This window comes from Lissotriton vulgaris, unplaced genomic scaffold, assembly GCF_964263255.1.
Source record: "Lissotriton vulgaris unplaced genomic scaffold, aLisVul1.2 SCAFFOLD_388, whole genome shotgun sequence".
NCBI lineage: Eukaryota > Metazoa > Chordata > Amphibia > Caudata > Salamandridae > Lissotriton > Lissotriton vulgaris.
The window spans coordinates 1,096,352-1,109,233 of NW_028250124.1; the positions used below are offsets into that span (position 1 = coordinate 1,096,352).

Below are 12,882 nucleotides of genomic sequence, written 5' to 3' on the forward strand. Positions count from 1 at the left end.
GACCATTAACAGGATCCCTAAGACCTCTTGTACTACCCTTCGTTCATCCTTCCTTCATTCTCCCCACCCCATGTGAATGCATCCTGGTCCTTCGATGGATCCTCTCCATTTGACCACGATATTGTGAATTGTAGAAAGATATCCTAGAATATTTAATCTCAATTTTATGCACAAAATCTTGCTTTTCCTAGGCTGTGCGCTTTACTAAGACCTTAGGACAGCCTTCCCAAACAAACCCCCTGTCACAAAACCCACCCAGACATCTAGATACGTACTCCACCGTGAGAACAGTAAATCTTTCCTTCTCATTCAACTAGGGCGGATGAAAATCAACCTCTCTTCCTGCGCTTTGGTGGAGAAGTGTGGCTCAGGGGTTAGAGGCGGCAGACCCGGAAGCTGAGATTGGCCCTGGACCAGGGTTCAATTCCCCGCCTCGGCGGGTCTTGGGCTAAAAATTCCACGGACTCGATAATTCTCGCTCCGGTGCCTTCTCGACTCACGGGTTCACACTCTGCGACTCTGGGCATTAGCTTGCTTAATCTCCACAACGGCCCCTCGCTGCAGGATGCCTGGCTTTCACCTTGTGGATACCCTGCTGGGGTTATCTCACAGGAGAATACCAGGACGGGTTCCCTAAGCAAGCGCCGGGAAACCCACTGCGGGTAGCTGTGCGCTATATAAGCTCAAATACATTTACATTTACATTTACATTTGCTTCGTGTAGCCACTCCATCCTCCTTGCATCTACTGACTAGTAACATCCTAATTCTGTTATTACACAGATGATCGGGGAAACGCGATCGAGCGGTTCTATCCTTGCGAGCAGGCACATCCCTGTTCATCCCTCGCTTTATCGGCACTGACCGCCAGCCCTTACATAGGACTACCACGCAATTCCACGACAGTGTGCCCGGCTGGGTTCACTGTAAGTTGATTCTATTATTTTATCACGCATGGGTTGCGTTATTAAAAGACACCACGAGATGTCCCTCACTGTTTAGTCCTGACGAGACCTTCATCCAACAGGTCGAAACGCCGTTGACGCCATAGGGAATGAACCCCTCAAACACAGTGTTCTATGATTGTAGATAGTCACTGATTATAAATTGACTTTTTATTGCGTTTGGTCATTTCCCTTTTGTAAATATCCATAGCTGAAAATTGTACAGAGCACTTACTGTCTATGTTTTGTGTTTTTTCGCTCACAATATCACTGGGGACACATTGCACCTTTTTGTATATATGTCGCTGATATGATTACAGTTTTATTTGTCTTACCTGAAATACAAAAGCATTTTCTATAATTTGGTATGAGTGTGCTTTTTTCTTTGCCAAACCCCTCCTCTTTGATAACTTAAAAGCGCTATTTAGCTGTTGTACCAAATATAAATTGTACAAGTTATTATGCCACAGGAACCACTGTTCTTTGGATAAAATAGTAACATTCTAAGGCGCTTCTTAAAGTCAGACTCCCCTCGAGCCCAATGTATGCTTACTGTCCAAGACTGCTCACAGAAACACCCTCAATTCCTTGCTCGCTCTTTCAGTTGTGTCTTCTCACTCCAGTGTATGGCATGAGGTTACCCAAACTGCAGTACCACGCTTCCTCTGAACCCCATTGTTCGCTCTTTCAATTTGTGTCTCCTCATTCCAGTGTATGGCATGAGGTCACCCAAACTGCAGTACCACGCTTCCTCTGAACCCCATCGTTCGCTCTTTCAGTTTGTGTCTTCTCATTTCAGTGTACGGCACAAGGTCATCCACACTGCAGCCCCATGCTTCCTCTCAAGCCCATTGTTCGTTCTTTCAGTTTGTGTCTACTCATTTCAGTGTATGGCATGCATTCACCCACACTGCAGATACATCCTTCCTCTGAACCCCATTGTTCGCTCTTTCAATTTGTGTCTTCTCATTTCAGTATATGGCATGAGGTCACCCACACTGCAGCCCAATGCTTCCTCTGAACCCCATTGTTAGCTCTTTCAATTTGTGTCTTCTCATTTCAGTGTATGGCATGCATTCACCCACACCGCAGATCCATCCTTCCTCTGAACCCCATTGTTCGCTCTTTCAATTTGTGTCTTCTCATTTGAGTATATGGCATGAGGTCGCCCACACTGCAGCCCCATGCTTCCTCTGAACCCCATTGTTAGCTCTTTCAATTTGTGTCTTCTCATTTCAGTGTATAGCATGCATTTACCCACACTGCAGATCCATCCTTCTTCTGAACGCCATTGTTCGCTCTTTCATTTTGTGTCTTCTTATTTCAGTGTACGGCATGACAACACCCACACTGCAGCTTCATGATTCTTTTCAAGCCCATTGTTTGCTCTTTCAGTTGTACCGTCTTATTTCCATCAACAATCGTCCACCTTTTTTTCTTCCGCCCAGGAGCACACTGGTATTCTTGCACTCCAGCGGTCAAGATGAGCAACCCTGCAGACTCATTCACAGCCACTCTCCCTGGTTTTAAGTCTCTAAACGTAGTTAATAAGAGATGCATAAAATAAAAGATCGCCCTCACACATAGGTCTCAGAATAGTCCGCTGTCCGCAGGGTTGGGAGTCGGAGAGGAGAAAGCTGCAGAGTTCCTCAGCTGTTTGCTTCTGAGACAGAGTCGCCTCTCACATAGGAGCTTGTATCTGCAATAGAGCACATCTGTCGGGTGAACCCAAGCTGTGTTCCTTGGTTATAAAAGCAGCTCGTCTTTGACCCCGGATTACATCTGATTTGATGAATGCAGATCCATCCTGGAAAAGAATAACCCCATCGAGCAGCAAACTCCTCTCTCTGATACTGGGCATGGGAGGGTGTCAGCACCACACACAGATTTAGATCCCTTAGAATAGATCCACAACAAACCACGCACCTGTCATCTGCCCTCCACCCACATCCACTCTGAAGACTCAGCACCCACTCCATCGTCTCAGAACCACCCCTGGGGGTGATCCAGACACCCCTTGAATTTGCGATACCTCCTGTGTCCCCATGATACCTCAGTCTCCGTGGAAAAGGTTTGTCTTTTCATAACAATAGTCACAATGTTCAGAAAATGTCTCACTGGTCTGTTTACATTTCCCAACACACATCTGAGATGACTGTTCCCTGGATATGAACAGCTGTTGGCGGCAGCATGTGTACCCCAGAGGCATCAGAGGGTGGGCCACCCAAATCTTCAACGTCGATTTTAAAAAGTGCAAAACAATTCTTCCCATCATAAAGGGAGCTGCACCGGCCCTTAAGAAAGGACAGTGGAGGCGCCCTGGCAGGAAGGTGAACAAATAGTCGAAAAGGACATTGAAGCCGATGAGTAGCCTGTGTGCAGACTGAGTACCACCCACCCACTGCACGTGGCCCCCTGCAGTGCACTGCAGGCCCTTTAACCTCAACTCTGTTCTTATAGCCTCGACCAATGAAGCATTTGGGTAGGGGGGCGGTAATGACACGGACATGACCTTTATCCGAAGCCTACCTCATCCCCCTGGGGGCAGATTTACAATAAGTGGCACATCAGCATGGATGCACCAGTTATTGTGTGCCACAGCTCTGCCACCATGCATGCGCCGCATTTACAATGTGGCGCACCATGGGGAAAAAAACGGCACAGATGCGTGACGCATCTGTGCCGTAAAGGCGCCGCATTGCTGGAGTTGTGTCGCAATAGCGACGCAGCTCCAGTAATGCTCTGGGGGGCCCTATCTGGACAATGCTGCATCAATCCTTGCTCCTGCTTTAAGCAGGTGCAGGGTTTTGATGCAGCATGGGCTCAAAAGTGACTGAGTGAAATCTTGTAGATTTCACTCAGCCACTTTTAGGAGGCGTTCCTGCGCAGGAACGCCCACCCCTGCGCAGGAACGCCTACTTCTGGCGCAGGGCTTTACAACGTGACGCATCTCCCATCTGCTGGGGGCAGCCGTGGACTGGTGTAGTGGTCCATTGGCCTAGGTCTTGCATCTAATCCTTGTGAGCATTGACCTGCTGCTTCCGGCTTCAAGTCATGCAGCGAACACTGGGTACAGGGTCTGAGCTTCAGACCTTTGTCAGTCCTTGTTCCCCCAATGCCATCGTGCAGGGGGTCTGACCCTGCTGAGTGCCCGGGCCGGGAGCACCATATCTGCATTTGATGTCCCATCCACTTATGTGCCCCCAAAATCATTGTGCCCCCCCTTACATCCCCTAACCAGTATGTATGACCTGTGCCAGGTGCGGTGGGCACATGCTGCCAGTTGGGACGAGGCGTGTGGCATCCTGCCCTGTTCAGCAGCCTTGGCAAAGCGAACCACAATATGCTGTGCCCTGGGTATGTGCACCCCCAGCACTGGTCCCACACACAAATGTTGTCGCCAACCCGCAGTGATTTAAAGGTGATCCCAGACGCCCTGGTGTGTCTGCAGGGCGTGGCACGTCCTCTGTGGGAGAGGAGTTGACCTAACGGCTGTGGTGGTCGACCTCGAGTCTGGGGAACCAGGTGTGAGTCTCGGCAATGACGCGGAACCTCCTGTTATTGTGGGCAAGTCACTTAATCTCCCTGTGCCCAACAAAAATGAATGTGTCCTCATGTAATGCAACTGGTGCTTGTGTAAAGCGCTCTGATACCCGAGTCCTTCGGGTCAAGTTTGCGCGACATAAAACTCTGTGAAATAAAAATCCAGTGCTCCAAGGTGAGATTTTATGTTAAAAAAAACCTGCACTCTTTCAATAACTCATATCCATCTGCTGCGGAGTGTCTCATGAGGGTCCATTCCTAGGGACAGGCATGTCCTGTGTTTTTCAATTCACCCACAGAGCAGTCAGAACTTCCCTTTAGTAAGGACGGTAAGGAAAGGGGTGCTCCTTCTGACACTCAGTCAGAGCCTCAGTTTAAATGTAGCCTCATTTGTCATCCTTCATCCCATTGCAATGGGCGCTCAATCCGGCGCATTCATCATCATATAAAGCTTGGTAAAAGGACACATTTATGTTGCCCATTTAATCTTTAAAAAATATATTTCTAGAATAGATGGATAACATGCTGGCTTTGTAATTCTCAATATATTTTATATTCCTATCCTTGTGTTTCTATTTTTATATTTCACGATGGTCTTTTGTATGCTTATTAAAGTTGGCCTCAGAGAAGACATGAATACTCCTCTTGAATGTTTTGACAGGACATGCAGATTTCGTCTCACAGGCGCCATTTAAAATTAAAAATGAAGGCGCAACGCGTTCAGCAGCCGACATCAACCCCGAGAGAAGAGAGACTATCGCCTCCTCTGCACGTGAGTAAAGAGTTTTTAGCAACCCATTAAATCAGGAGGTCTGGGGTCACATGTGCTCAATGGGCTATGCATCCAGTTTCCTATCAATCAGCATATTTAGAGCGCCACACTGTCACCCTGGGGTATCTGGGCGCTGGGTGGCAAGGTCTCTGACGTGCCAGCTCCCCCTGCAACAGGTCTTGAGGAAACCGCGGGAAGAGGGAGGAAATCAGCAGAAAAAGGCAAAGCAGAGGGCAGAAAAACAAGCAGAACAGGCGAAACAGAGGGCAGAAAAACATGCAGAAAATGCAAAACAGAGGGCAGAAAAATAAGCAGTGAGGGCAAAACAGAGGGCAGAAAAACAAGCAGTGAAGGCAAAACAGAGGGCAGAAAAACAAGCAGTGAGGGCAAAACAGAGGGCAGAAAGCCAAGCAGTGAAGGCAAAACAGAGTGCAGAAAAACGAGCAAGAAAGGCAAAGCAGAGGACAGAAAAATGAGTATGCAGAAAAGGCAAAACAGAGGGCAGAAAAACAAGCAGTGAGGGCAAAACAGAGGGCAGAAAGCCAAGCAGTGAGGGCAAAACAGAGGGCAGAAAGCCAAGCAGTGAAGGCAAAACATAGGGCAGAAAAACTAGCAGAAAAGGCAAAACAGAGGGTAGAAAAAATGAGCAGAAAAAGCAAAACAGAGGGTAGAAAAAACAGAGGGTAGAAAAAATGAGCAGAAATGCAAAACGGAGGGTAGAAAAAATGAGCAGAAATGCAAAACAGAGGGTAGAAAAAATGAGCAGAAATGCAAAACAGAGGGTAAAAAAATGAGCAGAAAATGCAAAACAGAGGTCATAAAAACAAGCAGTGAGGGCAAAACAGAGGGCAGAAAGCCAAGCAGTGAAGGCAAAACAGAGTGCAGAAAAACGAGCAAAAAAGGCAAAGCAGAGAACAGAAAAATGAGTATGCAGAAAAGGCAAAACAGAGGGCAGAAAAACAAGCAGTGAGGGCAAAACAGAGGGCAGAAAGCCAAGCAGTGAAGGCAAAACAGAGGGCAGAAAGCCAAGCAGTGAAGGCAAAACATAGGGCAGCAAAACTAGCAGAAAAGGCAAAACAGAGGGTAGAAAAAATGAGCAGAAAAATTTCAAAACAGAGGGTAGAAAAAATGAGCAGAAATGCAAAACAGAGGGTAGAAAAAATGAGCAGAAATGCAAAACAAAGGGTAGAAAAAATGAGCAGAAATGCAAAACCGAGTGCAGAAAAACAAGCAGTGAGGGCAAAACAGAGGGTAGAAAAACGAGCAGGAAAGACAAAACACGGGGCAGAAAAACAAGCAGTAAAGGCACAACGGAGCAAACAACGAGCAGAGGAGGAGCATACTGAGGGCAGCAGGTAGACAGGCAGCAGAGGGTAGTGGACTGCAGGCACGCTGGACAGGAGAGCTGTCGCCTGGAGGCCTGGCAAGAGGACCAGCTTTAACAATGTAATCCTGTTGTCCTGTTAATGAGTTTTCATTTTCTGCCGACTTCTTTTGGGCCGCCTTGTACACCTCCAACTTCACTTCAGCTACAATACTTTTTACCAATTCTGCATAGTATGTTACTTTGCTTAGGTGTTTATAACTTTACTTCCACAGAATGTACTTCCTCGCTCTCCCTACCTCGTTGGTATATATCAAACATCTCTAAGCATTTACTCGCACTTCATCTATACTACACGGGAAACAGCGTTTACTATGCGGTCCCTTTACAACGCGGTTCCTTTACAATGCGGTTGTTACAACGACTGCGTTGTTACCACGCGTAGCATTACATCGCATTGCATCAACGACTTGCTGTAGGGGGGCGCGCTTGTGTTGAATTGACATTCCAACACCTTGCCTGCTGTTGCACAAACTGAAGTAGGAAAAGTAAATAATACTATTCCTAAGTCCAGCGCGCCCCCTACAGTAAGTTGTTGAAACGACTTTCGATGTAATGGTTCGCGTGGTGACAACGTGGTCGTTGTAGCAATCTCGTTGTAATGGAATGCTTGGAGAACGCATTTGTTGTAAAGTCATATTTCACTGCACGCTCCACCTTACTACCAAACCTCTCTAGTTTGTCTTGTTTAGGGAAGGAAAACTGCCTCAATCACAAGGCCATTTTTAATTTTATGTTGGTAAATAGTGAAGTGAACTCATGCCTTTCGTGGTGTAGATGTCATATCCATGATTTTAAGGCAGCAAATCATCTTATCGCTAAGGACAGTTCAGCTATTTATCAAGCTATTTCCCAGGTTAAATATTTCTATAAATTATTCCCCGGGTTAAGGAGCGGTTGTGAAGGGCACCTCAGATTTGGATATTGCTGATTCAGGTTGGGAAAGTCAGGATCTTGAAAAGAAACATTTACAAATCTACAATGATAAAATTATTTGAGATGCATATTAATTTGGAAAATATTAATTTTCATATATTTGATATTTTCATTGTTCTTAAGAGGACGGAATCAAAGCATAGTTGGCACTGATCGTTTCCTGTATAAACTGATTGCTGGAATTGATAGATAATGAGTGGATCAGTGATTGTCACTGCTTGCACCCCTTGAAGATTGTGTCTTTATATACATCATTTCAATTCCTTCAGAAGAAGGTTCTTTCTTCCGCGTTGTGGTTGTGCACTTCGGAGATGCTCCCTACAGATTTTCGTGTCTGTGTCCGTGGAGCAGGTACTTTGATCCCTCCAGCCGCTTGGGCCCTTTGTGGGGTTTCTACTTTCAGTCTGGTGGGCAGCAAATGTTACAATAAATAGCTTTTTAAAATGCTATAGTTTAAATGATACACACATCACCAGAATGTACTGTTGAGCAGACACTTCTTTCCCATATCATTCTCTTCACAGGGCTTGCAGACATTGCCCCAGTGGTGCCAGTCAAAATTAAAAATGAAGGAAAGGCGTGTTCGGTCATCGACCTGACTCCAGAGGGAGCAGAAAGCATCACGTCTTCCACAAGTGAGTGCACCAAAGCGAGTCTCATCGCCCACCAGCCATGGAGAGTGTCCAGGACGAAGGATGTTGGCTCAGCCCTGCTCCTCGAGTCACTTCTTCCTTCCATACTCATTCCTACCTCACTCAACATTTTGCCGCTGTGATAATGAAGTGTCTTTTTCTGCAAACATTTGTAAAGTCTGGGTTGCTTGTACTGTCAGACAAAGTGAGGGTGAATGTGACTAGCTTAGCATCAGTAACAAATGACGCAGACTTTTGTTTTGGTATCACATTTGCAAATGACCCCTCAGCTGCTCCAGTCAATCTTGTCTCCTTTTCCTTCCTTCAACAGCAAGTGTCTCCTCATATGTCACCCCTATTCTTCGGACCCTTTTTTTAGGCCTGGGCGTAGTTCTCGGACTTTTGCTACGCAGAACGGTGCGAAGTTACAAAAAACCTCTGCGAAGTTCCACGAATGGCGGAGTGCAGTGCGAACTGCAGTTTGTGCTGGTATTCCTGCAGCAGGGGTAGAAATTCTACCCGAGCAGCAGCTCGCGCTCGCAAACACGAACTTACCGTTCGCGATCGCGAGCAGGTAAAAACCTCTGTTGCACATCACGAAATTAAGTTTTCTGCACTCCGCGAACTCCGCGGAGTGCAGAAAACTCTGCAAACTCTATGAACGGAGTGAAGTTCCCCACCCAGGCCTACCTTTTTTACTGTGTAATGCTTGTTTTCCTTTGAAGCCAGGTTCATGCTAACAAGTCCCACATTCATCAATACACATTTCCATGGGCAATCTTTAAATAGATCGCCTTGGATGGCTCCAGCGTTGAGTCCAAGCCCACGGTCAACAAGTCACCCTTGTTTTATCGACTTCCCTCCCAGGCCTCTCTTTAAGTGTTCTCTTCCGTTTATTAATTCCTGAATGTCTCTTACTTGATTATTCGACTGTCTGCCTCTGAAAAATAACAACGATTTGAGCATTAGGGGTGAATTACCCCATAATAATGCTCCAGCTGTTGGTCCACTCATGCATCACAAATAGTGACATTCCGCTTAGTAATAAAGATGCCTCGTATTCTTAAACCTTTAATTTGTTAACAGACATTACTGCAAATCTTATGAATATTATTTTGTACAACATAAAAGTCTTTCTGAAAGATCTCACAAAAATGAGAACCAAAATTCAAAGTGAAATAAAACTACTGAAGCCAGATCTAAGAAAGACCAAGCCAAGAAGCCCTGGACACATTTATAGCTAATAGGAAAGTGCAGCTGTGGTCGCCTGAGGGGTGGTCACCACATCTGGGGGCTCAGATTCATCTGTTGTAAAACTTATCCCAGCTGATGTTTCTGACAAGAGGCCAAATGAAGGAGGTTACAGAAAAACTCCTAAGAAGATTGTTTCTTATTGACCTGTAAACGGTGAGGCATGTGTAATGTAGGAAGGGTGAGGTGGCAGAAGACAAGTTGCCTCCACCAGCCTCTGGTGCAGTACTGCTGGCAGATACATTATTACTAAGATGACAAGCGTTTTTCATCCAAACCTGATTGACAAAAGAGGAGCTGGGGTTTGCTCTTCCTCAAGAAAATTTTGGAAAAAAAGTAGCAAATGGTCCAATTTAAAGCAAATTTAAGAAAGTAGGATGATTATTAAAATAATTGGAAATGTGCAGTTTTGAAATAATTAAACACATAAAAAATTGTACCACATCTTACTACAATCCTGCTTCGAGCCATGACTTCCAGTTTGCTGCCTGCAATATTTAAAAACTGCAGGGTTGGAATTTATCGCCCAGTGGACGGCACCCCTGATTTAGCGACGCATCGGGTTCTGCGAATGATGCAAGGTAAAGAGAGGTAACTCAGGAATGCAACTGGTGCGTCTTTTAAACAAAGCAATCGCCAAAATTTAAAGGGCTCTCCCTTGGGTCAGAAGCAAACCTCACCCGGGCCCTTCACAGCTTAGCAGGGTTACTGGAAGCAGGCGTCTCAGTCCCAGGACCCCAGAGCAAGCGCCTGCAGCCAGCTCACAGGACATTTATCTATATGTCTGTAGCTTTAAAACTTACTTGTGATTGCGTCTCTTGAGTTAATGCAGATGCTGCTCTCATGCTGTTCAGATTAGAAAACCGTATGAAAGCAGAACCAGGATTGGCTGGAGCAGGCACAACCAGCGCTCCCTAGGAGGCCGGGTAGCTGGGGCTGTGATCCTCGGCTCACTAATGGTAGTCAGCGAGAAGAGGCGTCAAGAGCGCATGTCGGATTGCTCGAAGAAAAAGAGCCGCCCAAACCGACCTGCACACTGACACTGTACTCACGTTCAGACCCAGCCAGCCTGGCTGCTGTCAATCAGCAAGCCCCACCCATGCCCGCGTAACGCATACTCATGAGTGAAATGCATCCGTCTACAGTGTGCACCCGACCCAGCACGCAGCAGCACCGCTGAAATAACATATTGGCCAGGGGGAAAAAACACTTCAAATATACTTAACATTTTTAAAACAGGGGAAACAAATACTGGGGGGTGACGCATCTTACGGCCTCTTACAGGAACCGCCCCTGTATGAAGGAAGATCATATTTCAAGACCCTGTGCCTGAGGTCAAATCTCTTCCCTATAATCCAGGATACCTGTCTGAAATCCTTCAATAACACAAGACGCTCACGGCTGGCGTCCCACGCCTGGCTGAGTTCAAACAGTTTCCAGGACGGTCCCATATGCAGTCAGACCCTCCTGTAGTCCTTTCTTCATCACTATGACTCGAGGATATTTACCATGCAGATTCAAAGATGTTTGAAATGCCCCATCATTATCCTTATCTTTGCTGCATCTTAATAATAGAGGCTTCCCCTGGAACACAGTACTCATGTCCCGGCCCTACACACATCTCAACCCCACCAGTGTGCATGTCAAGCACCTGTAAGCCTGCTAAAAAATAAATATACGATGCCTCCAAAGTGAGCCAGGCTGACAGAAACATGCCATGACAAGTATTAAAAGTAAACTCAGGACACCATCGCAACAAGTGCTAAACAATTCAGGTGAAACGGCGACCCCAGTGACAAGTGACGTGTTCTATAGTGCACGAGAGAGTCGTAAGGCTGCATATACAATATTCTGAATAGAAAATAAGGCGCATCCGTAAACCAGTAAACTGAGAGACCGCTTTTAAGGGCGCCGCATTACGTTTTTAAACCCTTGAAGTCGTGTGTACTGATGCCTGTGTTTCCACATCAGGGCCTGAAGGGAAGACCTCGGAGGCATCAGTCGGCATCAACGAAGCAGGCGAGACGTACGCCATAGACATCCTGCAGCGTCCGAGGAGAGCCGGAGCAGATACTGCTGGTGAGTGAACCACATTCCCCTTCGTAGTAGCTCAGGGAACTAAAGAACCCTGGGGAACTCGCCCTTGATTTGTCGACTGTGTGGTAGGTGGGTCCTCTGAGCCTGCCCTTTACTGGCCATTCATCTTATAGGTTTGAAGCAGACGTATCTCCTTTCTCCGATTCGACCCTAAGGAAGGCCTTGTGTACATGAATGCCTAGGGTTATTGGAGCTCGTGCAGACGCATGTTATGTTTAGGTGCAGGCTTAGGGTTACTGCAACTCACACAGACACATGTTATGTTTAGGTGCAGGCCTAGGGTTATTGCACCTCACACAGACGCTGTCATGTTTAGGTGCAGGCCTAAAGTTATTGCAGCTCACACAGATGCACGTTATGTTTAGGTGCAGGCCTAGAGTTATTGCAGCTCACACAGATGCACGTTAAGTTTAGGTGAGGGCTTAGGGTTATTGCAGCTCACACAGATGGATGTTATGTTCAGGTGAGGGCCTAGGGTTATTGCAGCTCACACAGACGCATGTTATGTTTAGGTGCAGGCCTAGAGATATTGCAGCTCACACAGACGCATGTTATGTTTAGGTGCAGGCAGAGTTATTGCAGCTCACACAGATGTATGTTATGTTTAGGTGCAGGCCTAGAGTTATTGCAGCTCACACATATGCATGTTATGTTTAGGTGCAGGCCTAGAGTTATTGCAGCTCACACAGATGTATGTCATGTTTAGGTGCAGGCCTAGAGTTATTGCAGCTCACACATATGCATGTTATGTTTAGGTGAGGGCCCAGTGTTATTGCAGCTCATGCAGATGCATGTTATGTTTAAGTGCAGGCCTAGGGTTATTGCAGTTCGTGCAGATGCATTTTATGTTTAGATGAGGGCCTAGGGTTATTGCAGCTCACGCAGACGCATGTTATGTTTAGGGGCAGGCCTAGAGTTATTGCAGCTCACACGGATGCTTTTTATGTTTAGATGAGTGCCTAGGGTTATTGCAGCTCACACAGATACATGTTATGTTTAGGTGCAGGCCTAGAGTTATTGCAGCTCACACAGACGCATGTTATGTTTAGGTGAAGGCCGAGAGTTATTGCAGCTTGCGCAATCACATGTTATGATTAGGTGCAGACCTAGGGGTATTGCAGTTCACGCAGGCGCGTGCAATGTTTAGGTGCAGGCCTAGGGTTATTGCAGCTCGCGCAGACGCATGTTATGTTTAGGTGCAGGCCTAGAGTTATTGCAGCTCACACAGATGCACGTTATGTTTAGGTGAGGGCTTAGGGTTATTGCAGCTCACACAGATGGATGTTATGTTCAGGTGAGGGCCTAGGGTTATTGCAGCTCACAC

General features: G+C 46.5%; 1 protein-coding gene across 1 annotated transcript in view; it reads left to right on the forward strand.

Annotated features, from left to right (window-relative positions):
- LOC147663363 (uncharacterized) overlaps window positions 1–12,882 on the forward strand; it is a 187,949-nt gene that overhangs the window by 150,735 nt on the left and 24,332 nt on the right. Inside the window, exons 13-15 of the mRNA XM_086950499.1 lie at window positions 5,148–5,258; window positions 8,103–8,213; window positions 11,433–11,540. Coding sequence (XP_086806625.1) covers window positions 5,148–5,258; window positions 8,103–8,213; window positions 11,433–11,540 — 330 coding nt within the window. The remainder of the gene's footprint in view (window positions 1–5,147; window positions 5,259–8,102; window positions 8,214–11,432; window positions 11,541–12,882) is intronic.